Source organism: Papio anubis, chromosome 11, assembly GCF_008728515.1.
Source record: "Papio anubis isolate 15944 chromosome 11, Panubis1.0, whole genome shotgun sequence".
In the NCBI taxonomy this organism is placed as follows: domain Eukaryota; kingdom Metazoa; phylum Chordata; class Mammalia; order Primates; family Cercopithecidae; genus Papio; species Papio anubis.
Window position 1 is genome coordinate 66,858,772 of NC_044986.1, and position 27,731 is coordinate 66,886,502.

At 43.0% G+C, this 27,731-nt stretch overlaps 1 protein-coding gene across 1 annotated transcript; it reads left to right on the forward strand.

Moving 5' to 3' along the window:
• EIF4EBP2 (eukaryotic translation initiation factor 4E binding protein 2) lies at nt 1–27,731 on the forward strand. Its single transcript, XM_003903824.3, has 3 exons — nt 1–444; nt 19,082–19,267; nt 20,903–27,731. The coding sequence occupies exons 1-3, from the start codon at nt 300–302 to the stop codon at nt 20,932–20,934; spliced, it is 363 nt and encodes a 120-aa protein (XP_003903873.1). The 5' UTR covers nt 1–299; the 3' UTR covers nt 20,935–27,731.

A 27,731-nucleotide genomic window follows, 5' to 3' on the forward strand; every position in this document is an offset into this window, starting at 1 on the left:
ACCCGCTTCCCCAACTCTGTCTGGCTCCCGCCTTCGCCCGCTTCCGGTCGTCGTCGTCGTCGCCGCTGCTGCCGCTGCTGCTGCTGCTGAGGCTGCTGGCGGAGGCCGGAGGATCGGGCGGCGGCGGCGGCGGCGGCTGAGAGGGCGGCGGCGGGAGCGGAGCGGGACGAGAGAACGAGAGGAAGCGAGCGAGGAGCGCGCAGATCGCGCTTTTCCGTCCGCCTGAGGAGCCGAAGCAGCCCCGGCCCCGCCGCCGCCGCCTGCCCGCCGGACAAAGCCGAGAGCCCGCGCCCACAGCCATGTCCTCGTCAGCCGGCAGCGGCCACCAGCCCAGCCAGAGCCGCGCCATCCCCACCCGCACCGTGGCCATCAGCGACGCCGCGCAGCTACCTCATGACTATTGCACCACGCCCGGGGGGACGCTCTTCTCCACCACACCGGGAGGTGAGCGCCGGCCAGCCGTCCGCCGCGCCCGGTGTCCCGCCGCGGTCCTCTAACTCCTCGGCGTCTCGGTGCCCGGCCGCTTCGCCCCCGCCCCCAGCTCCACCGAAGCCCCGGGGACGCTGCCCTTGGTCTCGCCCGAGCGTTCGGGATCCTTTACTTCGTGTTCTCTCTTGCCCGCAGCTCGAGTCCGCGTGCGCCCCACTCGGGAATGTGGCTGTCCTGTCGCGAAAAAGAGCTCTTGTTTCCGCTTCGTGGCAGGCTTACGCACTCGACCCAGTTTTCTCTCCCCTCTCTGCCTCCTTCCCGGGCGGATTTGGCTCCACTTGGCCTTGCATTACATTCTGCATTGCCTGTCTCTTGCAGATTGTGCAAATTAATGCGTGATTTTGAAGCTGGCTCCGGGCCTTTTTAAAAAAGAACTTTGGGAGAGGAATTCGGCCCTGGGATCCTGCGATGGCTTGTTTTACTGCTTTTAGAACACCGGGAGGAGGCTGGAATGCCTAGTGTGGAAGCCTCACCCAGCGTTATCCCGCTTTGACAGCATTGTTTACTTTGTGGACGAGGCCCCACGGGTGTGGGGAGTCCCCAGGCCGGGAGGATAGAGTGATAAAATAAAGCTCAAGTAATAGCCAAGGGAAAGTAGGTGGGGGTGGTAGGGCCCTGGCAGCTGTCTTTCGGCGGCGACGCCTTTTAAATGGATTGAAGGACCTTTGTCAAGGACACCCCAGTTGGGTGGGGTGGTTGCTTGATGCTGTGAAAGGGGCTAGAGAGAGGCAGTCCAGAGAGAGGGTGGTTCCCTGGCATTGCTTTTCAAAGCATGACCAGGAACTGTTTACAAATAAGTAACACTGGGGTAGAGGTGAAGCTTGGTCACGGGAAGAGAGCTCAAAGGTTGTCTGTGCCCTAACTGGGCTGTCCTCCAGAGGGAGGAGCCTGGAAAGCGATTTTGAGGAGCCTTATTGAAGGGAACGGGGCCTCCTTTTTAACTTCAGAACTTTGTCTTCTTTTGGTGCTGGGTGGCCTCTTGCTGGAGGGTGGGGACTTCGCAGCTCCTGCCGTCTAGAGGATTGCTAGCCTTGTTCCTGTGGGCAGGGCTCAGGAGCCATACTGCAACCAATCCGGTGCAGTTAGGCCTGGACCATCCTTAGATCAGTTGCACAATAGCAAGGCCTGTAGAGTAAGAGCTTCTTGCCAACACCAAGGGATAAAAATCTAGGAGAGAGCTTTACAGAGAAATTCAGCCAGGCCGCTCTCGGTGGGGGGGCTGCCTTGGAAGGCTTTTTAAATGACCCAGGCAGAAGTTCATTAATATGTATGGAGAGCTGGGTTTAAGGAAATGTTAACTTTGCAGAATAGTCGAGTTCTTAGGTGGCTTAACTCATGGAAGAAATCTCCCCCCCGATATAATCAGTTCAAGACCAAGTCCTGTGTTTGAGCATGGGACAGGGTCTCGCTCTGTCGCCCAATCTGGAGTACAGTGGCAGGACCTCGGCTCACTGCGTTCTCCACTTCCTGGGCTCAAGCGATCCTCCCACCTCAGCCTCCTGAGTAGCTGGGACCACAGGCACGTGCCACCACGGCTGGCTAATTTTTTTGTATTTTTGGTAGAGCCTGGGTTTCTCCATGTTGCCCAGGCTGGTGTTGAACTCGTGGGGTCAAGTTATTCGCCCCCTCAGCCTCCCAGAGTGCTGGGATTACAGGCGTGAGCCACTGCACCCGGCCAAGATCTTGCTTTTTAATCCTGAAAAATTTTGGCAGACCAGAATCTGCTCCATATAAGAGTTGTCTTGAACTTGAACTGATTGCTTTTAAGAAATAGATACTGGCCGGGCGAGGTGGCTCAAGCCTGTAATCCCAGCACTTTGGGAGCCTGAGACAGGCGGATCACGAGGTCAGGAGATCAAGACCATCCTGGCTAACACGGTGAAACCCCATCTCTACTAAAAAAATACAAAAAACTAGCCAGGTGAGGTGGCGGGCGCCTGTAGTTCCAGCTACTCGGGAGGCTGAGGCAGGAGAATGGCGGGAACCCGGGAGGCGGAGCTTGCAGTGAGCCGAGATCCGGCCACTGCACTCCAGCCTGGGCGACAGAGCGAGACTCTGTCTCAAAAAAAAAAAAAAAGAAAGAAAGAAAGAAATAGATACTATTTTCTGAGGTGATGGAAAGGGATTGATAACTTCTTCCAGAATTCTTTGTGGTATTGCTCGGTAAATGCCTGTGCTTCCAGCAGTTCAGAACACTTCATAGTAACAACTGCACTCAGCTATAGTTTATTTGGGAAAGGAACTAAACTTTCAGCTATATATTAATCCCCTGAGGGAAGAGCCACCTAGATGCGTTTTTGGCTTATGTCAAATAGTCAAGCTACCGTGCTTTTAAAAATAAGGGCATAGTCTTTAAGCGTTGCTTCAAAGATAGAAGCCTGTCTCATAGCCTGGATTAATTCTTAAAGTGCTTGCAAAGATTCTGCCAGAAATACTGATTCGTTACCCCTCCTTCTAACACTCAATCACTGTTTTCTCAAATATCACTTAACTTCCCCCCAAATTGTTTCTACACACAGTTTTTTTGTTTTGGATTTAAATACTTGTCATCTTGGCTCTTCTTTAATGTTGAGCCTGTATTTATTGGGAGAGCCCATCGTAATCTTTGGATTTTTTTGTTTGTTTGTTTGTTTGTTGTTTTTTGGAGATGGAGTCTCGCTCTGTCACCCAGGCTGGAGTGCAGTGGCGTGATCTCGGCTCACTGCAAGTTCTGCCTCCCAGGTTCACATCATTCTCCTGCCTCAGCCTCCCAAGTAGTTGGGACTACAGGTGCCCACCACCACGCCCGGCTAATTTTTTATATTTTTAGTAGAGACGGAGTTTCACCGTGTTAGCCAGGATGGTCTCGATCTCCTGACCTCATGATCCGCCCGCCTTGGCCTCCCAAAGTGCTGGGATTGCAGGCCTGAGCCACAGTGCCCAGCTGTAATCTTTGGATTTTTAACATGAGGGCTTATCTATTATCTTTATAAGGACATGGTACTGTTGCAGTTGGATTTAATCACTATTACAGCAATGAATGCTGTTTAGGTGTTCTTTACTTACTGATTTAACTTCCCCCTCTGATGGTTTGTGTATCTCTAATGCTACATTCATCTTCCTGTCACCATGTAATTTTATTTCCCTCAACCAGAGTGCAATAGTTTGTTATCTGGCCACCCCCAGACGCCTGGATTAATGTGGTTAGGTATCATTAGTAAATTTTGCGCACCCAGGGCAGTGGTTTGCACAAAAGGGGACAACAGACAAAAGTAGGAAATACAGTCCTTGGTCTGAACAGGTTTAAATTCTTGATTTGGGGGTAGGGGCAGACAGAGAAGATTTTTAGTTCTGAAAGGGTAGAGTCAAGTGCTAACATATATTTCAGACTTGAAAACATTTAGAAAAATGAGTGGTAGGTTTGTATTGGAAATCTCTGTTTAGTGGTAAGGGAGGGGATTAACATTTCCTGCCTCAAACTTCTGGAAACCTTCTGGAGGGTCACGTACACGTCAGAGCATTCCAGCATAACAACAGTTGATGGATCGAATGCCCTAAATGATCAGACTAAGCAAGGACATTCACAGCCTAGCAAATTTAGAGTTTCTCCCTCCTTGAAGAGTCCTTTATTCATTGGGGATCAGAGGAGATACAGCTTACCCTTGAGGTTTCTCAAAATTGCCTTCCTGTGGTTTGGGAAATGAGAAGTGGGTGAAAACACACTTGCTGTAACCTCTTGGATTTCTCATATTGCTAGAAGAGTACCCTTTCTCATTACAAAGGAAGAAGGGATTTTGTGTTGGGCGAATTTCAGGCCAAAAAAAAAGCTCTTGGATTTTATTTTATTTTTTTTTCTATCCGCCTGTGGGGGAATGGATGATATTTGGTTCTTCCATTGAGAAGCTACTTCTGCCCTCAAAAGAAGGTAAAGTTACTATAGTCGGCTCCGCTTTTAATAACACTAGTGACCTGGAAGAAACCTAATGCTTTCATTTTATTATTAAGAGAAACTGGGACCCAGAGAAGTTAAGTAATTTGTTAGTATTAAACAGCTAATTATTGTCCGTGGGTCCCTCAAATTTAGTATCCTGATCACTATTCCATTTTTTTCCTCCACTGTTTTGAGATGCTTATCTTACTAGGAAAGGAAGTTTGCAGACATTTTTAAAGAGACTTTTCTACCTCTAGAATGCTAGCTAATATGATTCTTTCTGCTACCTTATTTCCTTTCAAGGTGCTGAACTGCCCCCTTTTAGAAGAGTTGTTTTGCTCTGGGGAATGAGCAGAAACATACACACGTCTTTTACCCTTTCTGTTTGCCTTTCTTTTCCAGCACAGCATTCTCATCAGCTATGGAAAAGTATGCTGTTACCATAACAGGGGCAACAGAGGGGAACTAACTGTGATGGTCTGAAATTTTATCTGGGCTGTAGCTCTTCCTTTCTGCCTCTTGGATAGTTGATGTGATTGGTTCACTGGGACAGAATTTCATAAAGGCTGTTGGATGGGTTTGGAAAAAAGGAGAAAGCAGGAAGAAGGGAAAATAATCCACTTGTTGTGAACTATCCAAAAATAAAGAGTATTGGGGGTGAAGAGAATTGCTTTTTTTTTTTTTTTTTTTCTTTTTTCTTTCTCTGAGACAGTTTCACTCTTGTTGCCCAGGCTGGAGTGCAATGGCGCCATCTCAGCTCACCGCAACCTCCACCTCCTGAGTTCAAGTGATTCTCCTGCCTCAGCCTCCCGAGTAGCTGGGATTACAGGCATGTGTCACCACAACCGGCTAATTTTGCATTTTTAGTAGAGACGGAATTTCTCCATGTTGGTCAGGCTAGTCTCGAACTCCCGACCTCAGGTGATCGCCCACCTCGGCCTCCCAAAGTGCTGGGATTACAGGCATGAGCCACCGTGCCTGGCGGGAGCTGCTTTTTAATCTGGTTCCTTTCTTGGGAGGAGTAAGTAGAGTTCTGGGAAGGAAAGCCAGCTTCTGACCATGTCATAAAATTTCTAACTCGGTATCCTTGGGCTGAGTTTATTCTAGGCCAGTAACTTCTGAACCCACAAATGGTGCTTATTGAACTCTCTAACTAAGTTATTAGCCAGAGGACTTCATTATTACATGTGAGAAGTGCATAAACAACATAGTTTAGGGTGTTCAAACCCTTTGCCTTGTGTTTGAGGAAGATGGCATTTACTTGTATCAGAGTAACACAACGTATGTTGTCATTTTGTGGGAGATTCAACTTTAATCTCATATTCATCAGCTGCCAATATATATGTAGAAGAGAGTATACCTCAGTTTTTGTGTTGGGTGCATTTTTGCTGGCAAGGGACTGAATTCTAAGCCTGAGGAAGGCAGTAGTCCTCATCCTCAAGGCAGTGTACTGTGTGGAGGGAGCGCCTCTGCCTGACCTAAGCGAGCTACCGTCTGACAAGGGAGGAGAGCACAGGTGGATAGTGCAGCATGCATGACAGAGCTGTGCACAGCACCCTGCCGCTCTCCTGAGGCCTGCTGTGTGCAACAGGAAGAAGGAAAAGTCACTAGCCTGTAAACTGGCACTACTAAGGTTATTCAGCAGAAACCTTTTGAGGATAGGAGTCTTAAAGACAGTTTTATAAGAGGGATCTTGCGTGGTTTGGAGACTCTGTAGGCTTGATTGTGTGTGTGTGTGCGCGTGCGTGCGTGTGTGTGTGATGATTTGCAGATTAGGTGGGGTAAAGTTAACATGGAGAAAGTTAGTTAATCTGGTTACAGAGGAAGAGAGCCTGAGCAGGAGGACAGTTTATTGGTGAATGGCAGAAAAACTTTCATCAAATTGGTGTTTATAAGTTTTTTTTTTTTTTGAGATGGAGTCTCGCTCTGTTGTCCAGGCCGGAGTGCAGTGGCATGATCTCGGCTCACGGCAACCTCCACCTCCCAGGTTCAAGCGATTCTCCTGCCTCAGCCTCCCGAGTAACTGGGATTACAGCTGACTGCCACCACGCCTGGCTAATTTTTGTATTTCTTGTAAAGATGGGGTTTTACTGTGTTGGCCAGGCTGGTCTTGAACTTCGGACTTCGAGTGATCCACCTGTCTTGGCTTCTCAAAAGTGCTGGGATTACAGGCATGAGCCACCGTGCTTGGCCTTTTAAAAGATTTTTGACATTTATTTATTTATTTTTATTTTTTTGAGACAGAATCTCACTCTGTAGCCAAGGCTGGAGTGCAGTGGCATGATTTTGGCTGACTGCAATCTCCGCCTCCCAGGTTCAAGCAATTCTCATGCCTCAGCCTCCTGAGTAGCTGGGATTACAGACATGCACCACCACACCTGACTAATTTTTGTATTTTCAGTAGAGACAAGGTTTCACCATGTTGGCCAGGCTGGTCTCAAACTCTTGACCTCAGGTTATCCACGCACCTTGGCCTCCCAAAGTGTTGGGATTTCTGGTGTGAGCCACCGTGCCCGGCCTGTGGGCTCAAAAGATCTGAAATCCATGAAAGAAAACCCTGTGAGCTCTCTTTAACACCCAGTAGCTGTCCACGCAGTATGTAGCTGGTTCTCAAGCCATAGCTTGAAGCCGAAAGCTCAGAAATCTTTGAGTGTTTACATCTAAATAAATAATCGTTCAGCTCTCTAGGACAAATGCTTTGACAAACAGAAACTGTTCATTTTATTGAGTAGTTATAAAAAGTAAAAACTTTAAAAAGGATAAACAAGGATAAACTGGAAAATACAATTCAGTGCTTGTGTATTCTTTGGGATTTTCTGTATACAAGATCATGTTATCTGTGACTAGAGATTGTTTTATATTTTCCTTATCAATCTGGATGCTTTTGATTTATATTTCTTGCCTAATTGCCTTAGCTAGAACCTTAAGTATTGAATAGATGTGGTGAGTCATCAAGAATGGACATCCTTGCCTTGTTGCTGTTCCCTAAGAGGTGGAAAAACATTCAGTCTTTCACCATTTCACTATTAAGATGTTAGCTGTGTTTCCATAGATGTCGTTTATCAGGTTGAGAAAGTTTCCGTCTACTCCTAGTTTGTTTTTATCATGAAATGTTGTTGGATTTTGTCAAGTGCCTTTTTTCCCTCTATTGAGATGGTCATGTGACTTTCAATTTTCATTCTATTGACATGATAGATTAATTGATTTTGAGATGTTGAATCAGTCTTGGATTCCTTGGATAAATCTCAGTTGGTCATGGTGAGATTTATGGTCCTTTTCACATATTGCTGAATTTGGAGCTGGGCACGGTGGCCCACACCTGTAATCCCAGCACTTTGGGAGACTGAGGTGGACGGATCACCTGAGGTCAGGAATTCGAGACCAGCCTGACTAACATGGTGAAACCCTGTCTCTACTAAAATACACAAAATTAGCCGGGCATGGTGGCGCATGCCTGTAGTCCCAGCTACCTGGGAGGCTGAGGCGGGAGAATCTCTTGAACCTGTGAGGCAGGGGTTGCAGTGAGCCGAGATCATGCCACTGCATTTCAGCCTGGGTGACAGAGCGAGACTCCATGTTACTACAAAAAAAAAAATCAGAATTTGGGTTGTTAATATTTTGTTAAATTTTGCATGAGGGATATTAGTTTGTATTTTTCTTGTGATGTTTTGGTTTGGGTAATACCAAATTCAATTTTAATTTTTTAAGAAATGGTCTGTTGTTTATAGCAGAAGTGCTATTTACTGGTGAAGATAGACCATTGCAGCTTAGGTTCTAAGAAGCACTTACCAGAAAGCATGAAAGGCTTGCAATTCTTCATTTTAAGATGTCATGATTAATCATTAGTGCCTCAGAGAGGAGCTTGTCTCATTATCAACGACTGTTTATGTTTGTGTTAGGTGTTGGGCTGCTTCTAAGTTGAAATAGAACTATTCTCTGGTCTGATAAGTTCCTAGAACTTTTATGAATTGGCAGCAGATAAAAATAGTAACGTAGACCAGGATATCCAATAGGATTATTTCAAGTTCCTTACTATAAGTAAAAATGGAAGATGTTGATAGATATCCATTATTTTATTTATTTGTTTGTTTGTTTGTTTTTGAGACAGAGCCTCACTCTGTCACCCAGGCTAGAGTGCAGTGGCATGATCTCAGCTTGCTGCAACCTTCACCTCCAGGGTTCAAGTGATTCTCCTGCCTTAGCCTCTTGAGTAGCTGGGACTACAGGCGTGCACCACCACGCCTGACTAGTTTTTTGTATTTTTAGTGGATACGGGGTTTCATCATGTTGTCCAGGCTGGTCTCGAACTCCTGACTTAAGGTGATCCACCTGTCTCGGCCTCCCAAAGTGCTGGAATTACAGGCATGAGCCACCGGTCCTGACCTAAATATCCATTGTTTTTAAATAAGAGGTACCCAAGAGGATTGAAAATGAATTTGGGAGGTAAGCAAATAGTTGGAATGAAAGCCAGGTTTGAATCTGAATGTTTTCCACATACCATTAGCAGTGATCTTTCCTTATTTTTTTTATTTTTTATTTATTTATTTTTTTAGATAGTCTCTCCATCACCCAGGCCTGGAGTGCAGTAGCACCATCTCAGCTCACTGCAGCCTCCACCTCCCGGGTTCAAGCAGTTCTCCTGCCTCAGCCTCCCGGGTAGCTGGGATTACAGGCACCAACCACCATGCCTGACTGATTTTTGTGTTTTTAGTAGAGATGGGGTTTTACCATGTTGGCCAGGCTGGTCTTGAACTCCTGACCTCAAGTGATCCTCTCGCATCGGCCTCCCAAAGTGCTGGGATTGAACCACCATGCCCAGCCCTGTTTCTTTTGTTAAGATAAAAATTGTCTCTGTTGGTTTATTAGCATTTCAGGGATTTGATGGTTGTGCACACTGAATGTGGTTTGGCCACCACCCGTCTCCCTGGAGAATACAGAGTTAGGCAGCTTTTAATTTCCTCTGGGTTATTTGCCATAGAGCTTTTCAGGAGTCTGTCTCTTCATCCAGAGTCTCCATGAAGAACAGATGGTTAAAACTGAAGTTCATTCATGAATGTTCTATAACTCAGTCAATAAGACATGGACCTTGTTTCCACCTAAGTTGAAAGAATAAAAAGCAGAGAAAACGCTTTGTTAAGTCCTTTCTGTGTTTTCCTTTCTTATTTTCCCTTCTTATGGGGGTGGGAGAGAGAGAGACAGGCTTAGACTTCTTTTCTGAGTGCATTAGAAGCACTTGCTGCTTGTTCGTCTTGTATCTGTTTCTGATCTTTTGGTGGGCCCTTAACATGAGGCACAGCTGGAGAACTGTCAAGAATTCCTAGTAGAAAATTGAAGTTACATGCCAAATGCTTTGTCTGGGCTTGAAGGATACCTTCCTTCTCATGGTCCCTGCTGCCCCAGCAGTGTTGGTCTGTATGTATGTATTTATAAGATATTTTGTAAGCATCTTTTTTCTTAGTTCCTTATAATGATTTTTTAATATACTATCTCTTGATTTTTTAAACATACATAACAAAAATTTCCATTTTAGTCATTTTTAATTGCGCAGCTCAGTGGGATTAAATATATTCACCGTATTTTGCAACCATCACCACCATCCATCTTCAGAACTTTTTTCATCTTCCTAAACTGAAACCTCATACCGATTAAACAATAACTTCCCATTAAGCACTACCACCGCAGCCCCCAGGAACTAATCATCCTACTTGTGTGTCTTCATGAATTTGACTACTCTAGGAACCTGTTAAGTGGAACCGTGTGGTAATTGTCCTTTTGTAAATGAACATTCATCAGTGTTCATGCTTTTTTTCCTCGCCATTTTGCTTTTTTTTTTTTTTTACATTTTTTTTTATACCTATGAAAGCAACAAAGTTTTAAAAGTCATATAGTCTTATTGACCATACAACAAAAAGCAGCATTCCAACATCCCATTCCTTTATCTCCATTTCCACTCCCAGAGAAACCATTTTAAATTCATTTAGCTAATGTGCACTGCAGCCTTGACCTGGGCTCAGCCTCCTGGGATCACAGGAGTGCCACCAAGCACAGCTAATTTTTGAAATTTTTGTAGAAATGATTTGTCACCATGCTTCCCAAGCTGGTCTTGAACTTCTGGGCTCAGGTGATCCTCTCACCTCAGCCTCCCAAAGTCCTGCCATTATAGGTGCGAGCCCCCACACCCAGCCTGTTTCTTAGTTCGGGATATTAACAATTCGTTTTCTGCTATGGCAGATGAGGATTTAGTTGCTATATACACCCTTCTCGCAATGTATATAATTCTGTCCCCTATCCTCTTAATTTACCTTTCTTACCCTTTTTGGTTTAAACTAATGTGTATGTAATATTTACTAAATTTAGGTAAATATTGAATGCAGATTGGCTGACATTGTTGGTTTCCTGCTCAATAGCCATTCCCTCTTCTTGCTTGCTGCTGGATTCCTTCATTTTTTTAAATGGCAAGGTACTAAGCCCCGGGATATGCACCGTGACAGCTCTAAGCCAGTCATAGTTTCCCCAGTGTTTGCTCTGGTGGGCATCTGAACCAGTTCTGGCCAAATGAGATATAAAGGAAGTCTGCTGGTGGCTTCTGAAATTTTCCCCTTTGACAGAGAAAGTCCCAGGAGGAAAGCCCTGTTTGACTTCATGTTCTCCTTTCCTGCTTGGAACTCTATTTTATGAGGATGTAAGTCTATCTCAGCCTTTTTGGAGGGCTTGTGGGCAAGTTACTTAATGTTTCGTTTTCCAGGCCGTCTATTTGCATGAGTAAATGCTTAATTTAATTCTGGAAGCAGACTTAGTTAAACAGAATTTTATGATGTGGGGGGTCGTCTCTGTAAAAATATATTAACAACTACCCTGTAAGTTAACCATGTTGCTGGGCACAGTGGCTCAAGTCTGTAATCCCAGCACTTTGGGAGGCCGAGACTGGCGGATCACGAGGTCAGGAGATGGAGACCATCTTGGCTAACACGGTGAAACCCCATCTCTACTAAAAAAAAAAAAAAAAAAAAACTAGCCGGGCGGGGTGGCGGGCGCCTGTAGTCCTCGTCCCAGCTACTTGGGAGGCTGAGGCAGGAGAATGGCTTAAACCCAGGAGGTGGAGTTTGCAGTGAACTGAGATCAGGCCACTGCACCCCAGCCTGGGCGACAGAGCGAGACTCCGTCTCAAAAAAAAAAAAAAAAATTTAACCATGTTACAATGAATTTTCTCTGTGTGATTTTATTTCAGCTTACATAGTTTCTTAAGTATATAGCTTAATGCATGGATTATTTATCATTTAAAGTACTTGATATTGAAAGAGGCCCTTACGCTTGAATGACCTTGTTTCTATACTAGCCATCTTGGCAAGCATAACTTTGGGCTTTATTCATTGACCTTCTTGTTTTCTGCAGTTTGAGAATCACTGGTGTTTAGATTCAAAGGTAGATAGGGTTTTCCCCCCTCTCTATCAAAGGGACTCAGTTTTACTCTCATATTTCCCTAGTAATGTTAGTATCTAGAAAGTCCTGGATGAAAGTGTTAGATTTATCCTAATATCTGGTCACTAAGGGATGAAAAATTTATAAATAGCTAATGTTAACCTAGATCTAAAGCTTCCTATTCTGAAATCCAAACAGGAAGACTAAGAAAAATATGTACATTTTTTAAACAAAACAGAAAAATGAAACTTAAACAGTGTAAAAGAGCATAAAATGCCAATAGACTGCCACTTTCAACAGTTTCTGTTTACAGTACTTTTGCTGGCTACCATTGTTGCTGTAAATAATATATGTATACTGTGGTTTCTTGATTTTTTAACATTAGACAATACTGTTAAGTCCCCGTTATGAAAGATGAGGAATCTAAGATACTTTTATTACTTTCTGTCTCGTTTCTCATCCTTTCTCAATTTACTAATTTCTGTAAATTGTATTATCATTTTTGGCTCTTCTAGTAGTTATCTTTAAAACTCTGAATAATATGTGTCTCATCCTGTCAACTTTAGCTCTCCACTATCTAAAAGTACACCATTCACCTGTCTTCCTGCCTTTACTTTGCTGATATGTAACCTCATTATTTTTATAATATCAGGGTTTATTTGCAGGCATGGTGGCTTACACCTATAATCCCAACACTGTGGGGCCAAGGCAGGAGAATTGCTTGAGCCCAAGAGTTTGAGACCAGTCAGAGCAACACAGTGAGACCCTATGTCCACAAAATATAAAATTAGTTGGACTATAGTTCCAGTTACTTGGGAGGCTAAGGTGGGAGGATCACCTGAGCCCAAGAGGTCAAGGTTGCAGTAAGCTGTGATCGTGCCACTGCACTCAAGCCTGGGTGATAGAGCAAGACCCTGACTCTCAAGGAAAAAAAAAAAAAAAAAAATTAGAGTTTGTAACATTTACATACTCTTCCTTAACTGTAATTCTTCTATGCTTTTACTATAGTTTGATTGTAAACGTTGAAAATCAAACAGCATATACAATATTGTGATTTTTTTTTTCACAATTTTCCAATATAAGACTAAGGAGCATGATTATTTTCATAGAAAAGGAATGGAAAATTGTTTTTCAGTTTTTGTAACACTCCATCAATTGATCACAATCATGCCCCATTTTAATATTGTGTTATATGAGCTATGGATTTCTTGTGTAGTCTGTTTTCCTTCTTCAGTAGCTTAAGGTTAGCTTGTTTCTAGTTACTTACGGCTGCACTGGTTGACATTAAATTGAGCTGACATAGTGTTGGAGGGAGTTTGGGTGAAATGTGAATTGCTAGGAATTCCTTGCTTCAGAAAATGTACATCTGTGCATGCGTATGTATAAGAGACCTTAAATATTTTAGATTTTTTAATAGATTGTCTTGGAATTGATGTAAGTTTGTAGTAAACATAATATTCAATAAAGGAAATAAAGGGTTTTTTCCTCCCATTTTATCCATGATTGAATCTTAATTTTTTTCTTTGAATAATTTTGGTTTTTTAAAAGGTCAGTTTCTTTTGACTTACACTCTAAAATCATTAGTGATTAACAAGCTGATTCCCTATTTTTGCTTTATACCCACTACAATTAAATTTTTTTTTAGCTTGCAGAGAGTACTAAAATTCAAAAACTTATAAATACTATACTTTCATAGTCATATTTTCCCTGACTATATTTGAGAACATTTACAGCATTAAGACGCTACTTCTTCAGTGTGTCTTGTTGTCTGAATTATTTGCTGTGTTGGCATTCAAAATCAAACATATCTTAGGAATGCATTAAAAAACTATTAGAAATCATAGGTGAGTTTGCCAAGGTTGCAAGATAAAAGAGCCATATAGAAAAACCAGTTCTGGGCCCGGCACAGTGGCTCACGCCTGTAATCCTAGCATTTTGGGAGGCCGAGGCGGGCAGATCACTTGAGGTCAGGAGTTTGAGACCAGCCTGGCCAACATGGTGAAACCCCATCTCTACTAAAAATTCAAAAATTAGCTGGGCGTGGTAGCACATGCCTGTAATCCCAACTACTCGGGGAGGCTGAGGCAGAAGAATCACTTGAACCCAGAAGATGGAGGTTGCAGTGAAACTAAGATCACGCCCTGCACTCCAGCCTGGGTGACAGAGGGAGACTCTGTCTCAAAAAACAAAAAACTGGCCAGGCTTGCGCCTGTTATCCCATCATTTTGGAAGGCTGAGGGGGGCGGATGGCTTGAGCCCAGGATTTCGAGACCAGCCTGGGCAACATGGTGAAACCCTGTCTCTACAAAAAAATTAAAAAAAAATTTTTCTTTTTTTTTTGGGTGATGTGTGCCTGTAGTCCCAACTGCTAGGGAGGCTGAGGCAGGAGGACCGCTTGGGCCCAGGAGGTATAGGTTGCAGTGAGCCAAGATTGCATTTCTGCCCTCTAGCCTGGACGACAGAGCAAGACCCTCTCTTGAAAGAAAGAACGAGAGAAAGAGAAAGAAAGAGAGAAAGAGAAAGGAAAGGAAGAAAAGAAAAAGCAATCCCACTTACAATAGCATGAAAACAATCTGATAGGAATAAATTTAGTCACAAAGCATAAAACTTTTACTCTGGAAACTACAAAACATTGTTGAAAGAAATTAAAGAAGACCCAAATAAGTAGAAAGACATTTGGTGGTCATGGATCAGAAGACTTAATATTGTTAAGATGGTAGTACTCCACAAATTGACCTTCACATTCAGCACCGTCCCTATCATAATCTCAGCTGGCTTCTTTGACAAGCTGACAAAATTCATATGGAACTTTAAGGGACCTAAAATAACCAGAATAATCTTGAAAAAGAAAAACTAAGTTGGGAGACTTACACTTCGTGGTTTCAAAACTTATTACACATCAAGACAGTGCGGTACTAGCGTATGGATAGACATATAGATCAATGGAATAAAATTGAGAGTCCAGAAATAAACCCTCACAGTAATGGCCCATTGATCTTCAACAAGGGTGCCAAGACAATTCCATGGAAAAAGAATAGTTTTTAACAGATAGTGCTGATACAACTGGATATGCACACAGAAAAACTGAAGGTGGACCAGATGGCTCAAAGACCTAAATGTCAGAGCAAAAGCTATTAATGTACAACCTTTAGAAGAAGACAGAGGCAAATCTGTATGACCTTGGATTAGGCCGTGGCCTAAGATACAACTCCAAAAGCACAAACAAAAGAAAAAAAAATTCCGTTGGATATGAAAATTAAGAACTTTTGTGCATCAAAGAACGTCATGAAGAAAATGAAAAGATAACCCACAGAATAGGAGAAAATATTTGCAGTCATATAAGAGATTTATATCCAAAATAAATAACTTACCATAATTTAGTAATAAAGGTTCTGAATAGACAGTTTCTTCAAAAGAAGATATATGGTGGAATGGCCTGTAAGTACATGAAAACAGCATGTTCAACATAATTAGCCATCAGGGAAACACAAATTAAGATCAAACCACAGTGAGAAACCACTTCATATCTGCTATATGTTGGCTACAATATATAAAAATTAGAACTCACACACTGCTGATGGGAATGTAAAATGGTACAACCACTTTGAAAAACAGGGAGTTCTGGCTGGGCACAGTGGCTCACGCCTGTAATCCCAACAGTTTGGGAGGCCGAGCCGGGCAGATCACGCGGTCAAGAGATTGAGACCATCCTAGCCAACATGGTGAAACCCCGTCTCTACTAAAATACAAAAATTAGCCGGTCGTAGCAGCATGCGCCTGTAATCCCAGGTACTTGGGAGGCTGAGGCAGGAGAATCGCTTAAACCCAGGAGCCCAGGAGGCAGAGGTTGCTGTGAGCCGAGATCGCACAGTTGCACTCCAGCCTGGTGACAGAGCGAGACTGTCCCCCCAAAAAAACTGACTGAAAAAAATGGCAATTCTTCAAATGGTTAAAGGTAGAGTTACCATATGACCCAGTAGTTCTACCTTTTGTTTGTTTGTTTGTTTATTTGTTTGAGACAGGGTCTCACTCTGTTAGCTAGGCTGAGCGCAGTGGTACAATCATGGCTCACTGTAGCCTCCATCTCCTGGGCTGAAGTCATCCTCCCACCTCAGCCTCCCCAGCAGCTGGACTACAGGCATGCATCACCACGCCTGGCTAATTTTTGTATGTTTTTAAGAGACAGGATTTTGCCATGTTGCCCAGGCTGGTCTTGAACTCCTGAGCTCAAGTGATCCACATACCTTGGCCTCCCAAAGTGCTGAGATTACAGGTGTGAGCCATCATGCCTGGCTAATTCCACTTTTTTAGTTTAGTATATACCCAAGAGAAAGGAAATGTGTTCACACAAAAACTTGTACATGAATGTTATAACAGACAAAAAGTGGGAACAACCCATTTATCAGTTGATGGACTGTTGTTTTTATCGACTTACCAGTCCATCAACTGATAAATTGATAAAGTGTGATATATACATACAATGAAATATTTGGTAATGAAAAAGAAATGAAGTACTGATAAATGCTACAACATAAACGAACTTTGAAGACATTATGAAAGTGAAAGAAGCAGTCACAAAAGACCATATATTGTAAGATTCCATTTATATGAAATGATCAGAATAGGTTAAAAAAAAAAAAAAAACATATAGAGACAGAAAGTAGATTAGTGGTTGCCTAGGGCCAGAGGGTGTGGGGAGATTAGGTGGCATCTAAGGGGTTGAGGGGAGGTTATGGGGTAATGAAAAGGTTCTAAAATTGATTATGGTGATGATTGTACAGTTCTGCGTATCAACTAAAACTATTGAGTTATGCACTATAAGTGGATGAATTGTAAGTGAATGCTATTTCAATAAACTTGTAAAATACTGTATCTTATCGGCTCTTCAAGATCATAGAGGTTCTTCAGAGTTTCTCTTATATCTCACACATTTAGGCAGAATCTCTACTACCTATATCCTAGTTGGTTTAATTGCAATTCTTTAATGTATATGTTATTGCTGATATGTAATTTAGAAAGCTTGCTTCTGTGCTGTGCTTTTTCACCACCTCATCTCCACAATTTCCAGGCCTGATGTACTACAGAAGTAAGAATAATCTTGTTCCAATTTGCAGGTTGACTCATCTGACAGTGAAACCTCACCCTTCTGAAATCTAACCATGAACAAAAATGGGGTAACTCAAACAGATAGGCAAAGTCCATCGATAAAGCTCCTTCCCTTTGTTCATTGGAAGGCCATCAGACCCCCTTTCAGCCTATTTGCCCTTATTTTACATAGCATGCTAATAAGCAAGTTGCTGATTTCCAAACACAGCAGACTAGAAACACCAAGTTAGAAAGGGTGTTAAAGGTGTGCTATACAGATTGAATTGTGTCTCCCCCAAATTCTTATGTTGAAACCTTAATTCCCAACATGATGGTATTAGGAGGTGGTGCCTTTGGGAGTTAATTAGGTTGAGTTGAGGTCATAAAGGTGGGACCCTCATGATGGGATTAGTGCCCTTATAAGATGGAACACCACAGAGCTGTGGCCGCCTCACCCCCATGTAAGGGATACAATGAGAAGGCAGGAAAAGAGCCCTCACCAGAAACCATCCATGCTGGCACCTTAGTGTTGGACTTCTAACCTCCAGAATTATTAGACAATTTCTGTTGTTTAAGTTGTGCAGTCTGTGGTATTTTGTTATGGCAGCCTGAGCTGACTGAGTCATAGTAGCCTGGAAAAAAGGCAGCTCTTAGTCTGACAAGAGACAAGGACACTGGGGGGGAAGGGTGCACCAGCACAGCCTTGACCACCTGAACTCTGTATAGTGATTTTCAGCTCTACAGAGCATTAACTTGATAGGGCTTGAGACTTCTTAGGTCATAATATAGTATAATAAACAATTTTCATAATAATGACTGTGAGTCATTAAGAGGGTTGAATCATTTTCTGTTGAAGGCCATAAAGGGATTTAAAATCTGTATTAGAAGTATTTCCATTCAAGATAATTGAAGTTGTTCACTCTTTGAAAGTTGAAGTAAGTTTTGTGCTACCCAGAATACCTCGTTCCTCATAATATCTAGATGCCTTTTTGAGTGCTACTCTAGTTTTTGTTTTTCAAAGCAAAGAGGATGAAGGTAAGTTTCTACTTTCCTTGTCCTAAAATTATATTTGATTTAAATTTTGAGGCAGGATCTTGCTCTGTTGCCCAGGCTGGAGTGCAGTGGTGCAGTCATAGCTCACTGTAGCCTCGAACTCCTGGACGCAGGCTATTCTGGCTCAGCCTCCATGTAGTAGGGACTTCAGACCAACAACACCTCACTTGGCTCTTTTTTAAATAATTTTTTTGGAGACAGGGTCTCCCTATGTTGCCCAGACTGGACTCAGACTCCTGGGCTCAAGCAGTCCTCCTGCCTTGGATTCCCAAAGTGTTGGGATTACAGGCATGAGCCACCATGCCCAGGCTCTCTTGTCTTTTTGATAATAGCCATCCTAAGAGATGTGAAGTGATACCTCATCATGGTTTTGATTTGTATTACCTTGATGATTAGTGATGTCGAGCACCTTTTAATGTACCTATTGACCATTTGTAAGCAGCATAATTGTTTATCAGTTAAAGTGTATTCTTCAGAACTATTGTTTTTAAAACATTCAGGTAGTACTTGTAAGCAGATTGTTTTGTAGAATAGAGAGGGACTGCCAGTTTCAGCTTTGATAATAGCTGTGAGAAGAATGTCAGTCTCAGTCCTTCTTTGGAAAGCCTTTAAAAGGGACTGTTTATTTTTTCTCATACTTGTTTATTCTTTCATTTAAAACTTTTTTTTTTCCTAGTATCATAAATTTAAAACTTTTTTTTCTTAAAGATGTTAATATTAGGGCCTAGGTCACGTATAAATAAGACATAGCCCTGACATAAGAAACTCAAAGTCTATAAAGAGAGACAGATGGATAAACAGGAGTCCTGTAATACGTGATGTGTGTAAGATGGAGAGGAAGAACCTTTTAAAAAAGTGAGGGGTGGGGATGGCTTCATAAAGGAAGTGATGGTTGGAGCTGAGTCTTGGAGGATCAGCAGGAGTGTCCCTGGCAGAAGAGAAAGAGGGCATTCCAGATGGCAGAGGAGCCTGTTTACAGGCAGGGAGGTTAGAGATTATGCTTTTGACTTCAATTGTAAAATCCTTAAAAGTTAGGATTACATGGGATTTAAATTAAATTGCTGGATAGTATATGGTGATAACCCCTTAAATTGTTTCAAACTCTTTTTTAACCGTGTTTTCCAGGAACTCGAATCATTTATGACAGAAAGTTTCTGTTGGATCGTCGCAATTCTCCCATGGCTCAGACCCCACCCTGCCATCTGCCCAATATCCCAGGAGTCACTAGCCCTGGCACCTTAATTGAAGACTCCAAAGTAGAAGTAAACAATTTGAACAACTTGAACAATCACGACAGGAAACATGCAGTTGGTAAGAGAATGGTGGTGTTGGGGACCTAGAGCGTGGCTCTTAGAATTTGAATGTCTGTTTGCTATAGGTTGAGAAGCTATTGATTCTTCAGTTTTTATTTTTTGTTTTTTTGTTTTTTTTGTTTTGAGACACAGTCTCATTCTGTCACTCAGGCTGGAGTGCAATGGCACGATCTCAGCACACTGCAACCTCCGCCTACTGGGTTCAAGTGATTCTCCTGCCTCAGCCTCCCGAGTAGCTGGGATTATAGGCGCCTGCTACCACGCCCGGCTAATTTTTGTATTTTTTAGTAGAGATGGGGTTTTGCCATGTTGCTCAGGCTGTTCTTGAACTCCTGACCTCAGGTGATCTGCCCTCCTCAGCCTCCCAAAGTGCTGGGATTACAGGTGTGAGCCACTGCGCCTGGCCAGTTCTTCAGTTATAACTAATGTTCAGTTATATGTCTGTAAAGTTTCCCTCCTCCCCCAAAGGTTTCTTGAAATGCTCTGAAAACCCTGAGTTCTAAATCATAAATCTGACGTAGTTGGTGGGAGAAAAGAATCCAGAATCAGTATGATAAACTCCAAAAGTGACTTCTCGAACCATGCCTTAAGGACTACCTGGCCTAGGCTTCATTGGACTAAGAATAACACAGAAAACAAAACAATTTCAGGCCGGGCACAGTGGCTCATGCCTGTAATCCCAGCACTCTGAGAGGCCAAGGTGGGTAGATCACGAGGTCAGGAGATTGAGACCATCCTGGCTAACACAGTGAAGCCCCATCTCTACTAAAAAATACAAAAAATTAGCCGGGCGTGGTGGCGGGCGCCTGTATTCCCAGCTACTTGGGACGCTGAGGCAGGAGAATGGCGTGAACCCCGGAGGCGGAGCTTGCAGTGAGCCGAGATCGCACCACTGCACTCCAGCCTGGGTGACATAGCGAGACTCCGTCTCAAATAAATAAATAAAAAGAAAGAAAGAAAGAAAATGAAACAATTTTCATAGCCCCCATTTCCATCACCCTCAGGCAAATAGACCTTGTTTCTTATATGAATTTCTTTTTTATAGTATGAGGAAAAGCAATATGGTTTATTTCCTCTATTTTCTGGAACTGCCTTTAAGATTTACCTAAATTACCCCTCCTCCAACACATTCTTTTATTCTTTGTCTCTGTAGAAGCAGAATGGTGAGGTAGGAGTGGCCAACTCCTGAAATACTCCTCAGGGACTGCACATAGTGACCCCTAGATGTGGGCCAGCATTCTGCTTTGTGATATTTCAGATTAGTTTTTTAATGGACAAAGTGTCAGTTTGGAGCAGGGCCAAAGTCCAAAGCCTCCAGAAGAATGTGCTACCCTGAGAGACAGCAAAGAGCTCCCCACGAGCTGCTGTTTATTCAACCTGAAGACAAAGAGACACTGGGGATGTTTTCACTTGTGTCCTTTTCCCCAAAGCTTCCTCCCATGGGCGATGGAACTGCCATTCTTCTTTTTCAGATTAAGACCAGCCAAAGCAAAGCAGAATAATTGTTTCAAGGCAGCAGAGAGTGGGACAGTTTGAATTATTTTTTTATCTCTCAGATAGAGGGAATGACAGTTAAAACTGTTGTGCTTTTTTGTGTATGTGCTAAACTCTTCATTTCATTTGTCCTAACTAGGGGATGATGCTCAGTTCGAGATGGACATCTGACTCCCCTGCAAGGATTAGAAGAAAAGCAACACTGATACTTGTGTGCACCTGATTTGGCTAATAGGATCAACAGTGAAAAGACAGAAGAGGCAATACCAGCAGTCCCCATTACAGTCTCCACCTCCCCCTCTTCCTCTGGGTGCCAAATGATGGGAAGATGAGCTTCATCTGACCATTTCTTCTCCCTGTCTCCTGTTCCCCTTCCCAGTTAAAAAGGTTAGATTGAAGGCTCTGTTTCTGTAGAGCTAAGCAGCCCTTAGAGGACAACAGTTCAACTCTGACTTTCCTAGTTGTTTTTTTATTGAGAGCCACCCTCCTACCCTGTAATTTTGTCCCACATCGAATCTCAACCTATCAACAACTGCCTGTCTGGGAAGGGATACAGAGGTTTGGTGGGCCTAACACCATTCATGTTCCTTACCCTCTGTCTCTCCTCCCTCTATCCTACCTATGGTTCAGTGTTGCAAGAGTCTGGGCTTGGGATCTTTACAACCAGCAGGGGGAAATGATAAAAAAGAGAGCTGCTTTCCCTTTTACCTTGAGGTATTTGTCCCTCGGGACAGAGCACAGCTTGTGCAACTCTAGTAGCATTACCTTGTGACACTGTTTTGAGGTCCACTCACTTTCTTTCCTCTGGGAGGAATGTCTTCTGTCTTTGGTATTATAGTTCATCTTCCTGTCCTTTTACTTAGTGCATTTGTGCAGATATTTTTAACTCTGTACATCAGAAGAGAGCCCTTGGTAACCAGTTTTGCTCTTCTTCTGCCACTCTTCCCTGCTTGCATCTTGTTGCTGGCAGAGTCCTCTTGTACTTCAAGAAAGCGAAGTGATTTTGTCTGCTCCTAAAGCAGGTCCATACCAAGTAATAGAAGCACTTTAGCCTCTACTTGGTGGGTAAAGCCTGATCATAGTATTCTGTCAGATAATGCCTAAGAATGACCTCTGAAGAACGTTGACCCATTTGAGTACCCGGTCTCAGTTGTCATTTTTAAGTCCAGTGAGCATTGTGATAGTTGTTCTTAGATTGCAGTTTCTTATGTTTTGAGTTTGAAGTTGATTTTCAGAATGTTCTTAGAAAAGAACTGCATTTTTTCCTTTGTGGATCTGCTTTGTTTGGCTGCTGGAATAGATAAGCATGGGCTTAAAAAATGTGTTCCTCCCAGTTTTCTTGCCTTTCCTGTTGTATTCTGAATTTCTCTCCCTACCTTCCTCACTTTCTTCCTCTCTCCTTCCTTTCCTTCCTTTTTCTCTACCAGGCCATTTTTCAAATTTACATCAAAGATACCTCAAGTGTTGGTATCTGAGAATATCTGTCACTCCTCTTATCTGAGAAGTGACCTTTTATTTTTAAGATGACTACAGACCTATTTTTAGATATGTTTTCAGTACAATTTTGAACAGCAACTTTTTAATTAAACATCTTCCAGTGTTAGGAAGATGAGAAATGTTCATAGGCGAGTCTGCTGTTCTATGTCACCATCTTTTGTCTCCCCTAGTCCCCGAGGAGCTCTTTCCTTTCCCCTCTAGTTTTGAGTGTGCATGTTTGGAGTTTGTAGTGGGTGGTTTGTAAAACTGGACCATTCTGCCTTGCTATGGGTTGTTCATGAAAGCCTCATTCTTTTCTCTGACCCTTTAGCTTTTGCATTCACCCTCCTTCCCACCTACCTCTCCTGGAACTATTGAGCAGCATAATAATCCCGGGAGAATGATTCCCCTCATAGAAAGACTAAAGCATCCATCCCCTTATAGTTAAGTAGCCACTGGTGTCCTGGGAATTTCTGGTTAGATTTGGTGCCCTGAACTTCTTTATTAAAAAATCAGATCCCAGGGTGAGAGTAACAGCCATTTGGCCAAGAAAGAAACCTGTTTTTCTTTTGAACTCTGAAAAGACCCTGTTTGTGAATACATTTTAGAAAGAAGAGAGAAAGGATGTCTGCAGAACTTTGTTCTGTTTTCTGCTACAAAGATGTGAATAGTTCAGAGTGAAAACCTTTTGTGATGGTTGATGTCTCAGGAATAAGCTGGATCTCCAATGTTTTGGGGATGCTTTGAGTCTCAAAAAAATTGATAATCAGAAAAGTATTTTTTGTTCGTTTGTTTAATGTATCCCTGTTCTGTTTAATTAAACTCCAAGTCTCATTTTACATATTCTTGGAAAAACCTAAGTTGCGCTGTAATTTACATAAGAAGCATGCTCAGGACCTCTCTGCACCCTGGGGAGCCTGATTCTTTGGGAATGAAGCTTTTCGTTCTTCATACACTGGCCTTGGCATCCTGTGGAATTTGACCCAACTAGCAGCTAGTCAGTCCGTCAGTGAGCGGAAGAGTGAACTCTTCCTGATCTTGATTGCTATGTGTGAAAACTTGGCTTCCTCACTAATTGGTGGGGAATGGATTTAAAGCATGAGCTTTAGTAGTATCAAGATGCCATTTTCCTTTTTCTTGCCGTCTTGGGGAGCTTCTGCATGTGACCCCCTAATCAGAAGGCATGTTTTTAGTATTTCTTGGGAGTGTCAGCTGTATAATGCGGCAGCTGTTCAATCCCTTACCCTTCTCTGCAAGGGCTTCCTTAAGGCTTGGTGCAGTTCTTTCCCAGAGGCCACCACTACTAGACAGTCTGTGACCTCCATAAGTTGGCATTTAAAAAATAATTTCACAGGGCATGAGATAAACTTCCAATAGATGATACCTTTGTGTCATGCCTCATAGAATTATTTTTAGAACAAGCCAGAGTCCATTGGGTGGTTTGCCTCTGCATGTTTGGAGGGAACCTCACAGATGAAACCCTTAATGAATGTGTCCTAGGTTTTTTAGAGGGAAGGAATACTCTTACCACTTTGAGACAGCTCTTAACATCTTAGTTTCCATTTGTAGTTTTCTTTTTACGAGGAATCCATGCTTCTATACTTGTGGGGACAATTGATCTTAATGAGAAGTGACTTTCCTTCAAATTCCAACAGCAGACATGCATTGTCATGGCTCTGCCTTCTTTATAGTGTGGTTTATTGAGTTCAGCAGTTCTCATATGCTGTTTAAATAGGTACAGCATTTTCAAGGGCACAGATAGAGAGAAGCTGACTTTCTAGACGTTGGGCTTCCAAGCCAAGAGTTTTGTCCTTCCACCTGTATTAGTTATCTATTGCTGTGTAACAAATTACCCTAAATTTAGTATGTTAAAATAGTAAACATTATGTGTCAGTTTCTGTGGGTTAAGAATTTGGGAGTAGTTTAACATGATGGTTCTGGCCCAGGGTATTATGAAGTTACAGTCAAGATATGAGCAGGGGCTGCAGTCAGCTGGAGCTGGAGAAACCACTTCCAAGTTCTCTTTTTGTGGCCATTGGCAGGATGCCTCAGTTTCTTCCCATGTGGGTCTCTGCATAAGGCACCTGGCTTCTCCCTGAGCAGCTGATCCCAGAGATCGTGGGGCAGGGCCAGGAGAAAGCTGCAGTGCCTTTTAAGACATAGTCTTGGAAAGGACACACCATCACTTCTTATCCTAGTCTTTAGAAGCAAGCCACTAAGCTCAGCCTGCACTCAAGGAGAGAGGAATTACACATACCTCTACCCCAGTGGAGCAGTAGCAAATAATTTATGGACATATCTTAAAAGCACCACACCCCAACTGAGGATGAAAGTAGGTCAACAGGGAGGTAGGTTTAATGTAGATAGGCTGAAAGACAGATGGCTATCAAAAACAATTCTCCAAGATGTGCATAACCAAACTGGGACAGAAGGCAAACTCCCCAAAGCTACCTGCTGGTTTTGAGAGGGTGGTAAGAAATGGCAATTCCTAGCAGTAGTAGAAAATAATATGCCTAACTACCAACAGCTCAAGTATGCTTATTTGCACGTCCTAGACTTGGTGTCCGTAAGACTCATTTACCACTTTTATTTGCCTGTAGCTAGGAATTAATGAAAGGAACTGGGGCCTTCCAGCTGAGCCACTAAACCTGTCTTGTTTGGAATGGGGATTGTCCAGCAAAGGGAGCAAACATGAATTAGATGTTAAGCTATTGAGCTGAAGAAAAGAAAGCAGTTCACATTTAGGTGAAATAGATGATGTTATCAGGAAGCCAGGTTCCCACCAGAGTGGGTGCTTGGTACCTGGTCTCTCCAGTCTCAACAGACTCAGGTCAGGTCTCTCACCCAGGAAGCAACCACTCAATAAAATAGGGAACATCTAAGAATGACAAATGTCAGTGCTTGATTGCTCCTCTAAATCCAGTGCACAGGTTAACCCTGCATGCCCGCCCATCTCTTCCTGGGCTTCTTGATGGCAATGTGTTCTTAAAGAACTGGTCTTGTGTTCTCCCTCAAGACAAACAAGTTTTTCAGTTCAACACATTCTAGTGAATGGCTACTATGTGTTTCTGGCACTCATTCCTAACCAAATCTTCTTTCTTTCTTTTCTTTTCTTTTCTTTTCTTTCTTCTCTCTCTCTTTTTTTTTTTTTTTCCTGAGGCAAGAGTTGCGCCCTGTCGCCCAGGCTGGAGTGCTGGAGTGCAGTGGTGTGATCTCGGCTCACTGCAGCTTCTGCCTCCCAGGTTCAAGTGTTTCTCCTGCCTCAGCCTTCTGAGTAGCTGGGATTACAGGCATGTACCACCATGCCTGGCTAATTTTTAATTTTTGTATTTTTAGTAGAGACGGGGTTTCATCATGTTTGCCAGGGTGGTCTTGAACTTCTGGCCTCAAGTGATCCGCCCACCTCAGCCTCCCAGAGTGCTGGAATTACAGGTGTGAGCCATTGCACCCGGCCAAATATGCAAATTCTTGTTTAGATTTATGCTCTGTCTCTTCCCAGCTTTTTCTTATCTGTAGCCCTGCTTGTTTGAGAGTATACTTGGATAAGAAGTACTGCTATTGAGGGAGCTATAAGAAAAGGATACTTCTTCCAGAAGTAAATAACTCATCTTTAGAGTACCCTTAAATGAATTTTGTTTTTCTTTCTTATTTTGAGGTGGATTGGTCTTCTCTTTTTTTGGGTTTCCAGCTCTTTGAGACTCTCAGACCTTATCTTTCCAGCTCAAACACCATTGGTTAAATTCCCTCATTCTCATTAGAATGCAGCCTGCTGAGTATGTGGGTTTCACTGCCGGAGTCCGTCCATTAGCCAGTATACATAGAGGGCCTGCTTCAAATCAAGGCAACTGGTGAAGGGCTCAGCATGTTGGCAGCAGTATCCAAGAGATTGAATCTATTTCCATTTTCCTCATCTAGAATAACAGCTGCTTGAAGCCAGGGCTCTTAGCCCTTTGCATTCCCCTTTAGAGAGGAAGCCACGCTGCCTTTCTGTGTCTGGTTCAGAGCTCTTCCTTCTTGGCATGTTTTCTGGACTACATGCACATGGGCAGCTATTGATTAATCTGCAAAACCCAGTCACTTGCCTACCCATAATATCTGGGAAGGCATGGTATTTGTTTTAAAGAAACGTTTCTTTGGGAGGGCAGTTTCTGTCTGGACTTTGAGGTGGACTTAGTTATCCCTACAGTTCTTTTAACTCTCAGCTTTTAATAAAAGATGAAATCAGATATTGATGCAGTTGGGTCACAATTCTTTAGGATGCTTCTACCCCAGGGCTGCTTCCTGTTCCTAGTCATGGTTTTCCAGTTTAATAGTGGAGTTTCTTGAGGCTAACTTACAGAAATTTCTAACTGAAAACTTTAAGAGTTATTGATACTTACTTGTTTTTTCAGTTAATCATTTACATCACCTTTCCTACTCTCTGGAATTTAAATTTATTTCTCTAGGCTGGTCCTGGAAGTTGATAACCTTTTGGCAAAGCTTAGATTTAGGAGAAGGCTTATGAGTCCCTGTCCAGAGGGTCTGTAGATTCTCTTTGCTTATGACTCTCTGCCTGCAGCCCTGGCAGACCATACTGTATGTCATGGATACCCAATGGAAATATTACTGAGATGAAACACATTTCCCAGGGTATTTAAACTCTCACTCTGCCACCTTTCTAAGGGTGGGAGGCTGGCAGAGAGATGCTGCAATGCTTGATAATCATTTGGCCACACTGAAATTTCCAAAGGGAGCTCTTGCCGGTGCTTAAAACCAAAACACCTGGACACTTAGAAAATTCCATGAATCTAGCACAAAATATCCATTCTTGCCCAAGTGTATCCCCTTTCTCTCCAGCTTAATCTTTTTTTTTAAAGCCCAGGCCAAGGGTACTTTTAACTGGAAACCAGGGGAGGAGGGAAGAACACTAGCAGGGAGCTAAGAGGCAGGTTGCTGGGTAAGCCATCCTGCTCCTACCTGGTGCCTGTATCTGAATTGCTGAGTGCCGTGCGCCAGTGCCTTTCCTTCACCTGCAGATGGAGCCCATCTCTTTCCACCTGGGTGAGGAGACCCTCTGCTACTCCAGGGGTAAACCTTAAAGAAGGTGTCTTGAAGAGCCCAAAGGACACTCACATGCTAAGGTGTCCGTTTTATGCATCTTTAAAATATTTTATTTAAGAAAAAAAATAGCCCTGCCCTGTCTTAGTGCCACTAATGGCCCAGTTCCATCCATTCTGAATGGAAAAGCAGAGACTGCCAGCACTTTCCTTGGTCTTCCCTTTGTCTCCCATGATGTGTTGTCCCCTCATCCCTCCCATCCATTTCACTGTGTGTGGATGGATAGCAGAGGGTACCACGCAGTCCTTGAGGCAGTCCTGTGTGATTCCATGATCAGTTGTTTTTGTATTCTAACTATCCTTCCAAACCAGCAGATGTTTGGAAATTAGGGAAAAAATTAAATTCTCATCAATGGTTGCTGTTATAGTTAAATCAATAAAGATCTTGAATATCAA

Coding starts and splice junctions, on each gene's coding strand:
- EIF4EBP2 (XM_003903824.3), top strand. CDS start 300: ATGTCCTCGTCAGCCGGCAGCGGCCACCAGCCCAGCCAGAGCCGCGCC. Junction 445..19,081: donor CTTCTCCACCACACCGGGAG/GTGAGCGCCGGC, acceptor CGTGTTTTCCAG/GAACTCGAATCATTTATGAC. Junction 19,268..20,902: donor CGACAGGAAACATGCAGTTG/GTAAGAGAATGG, acceptor TGTCCTAACTAG/GGGATGATGCTCAGTTCGAG.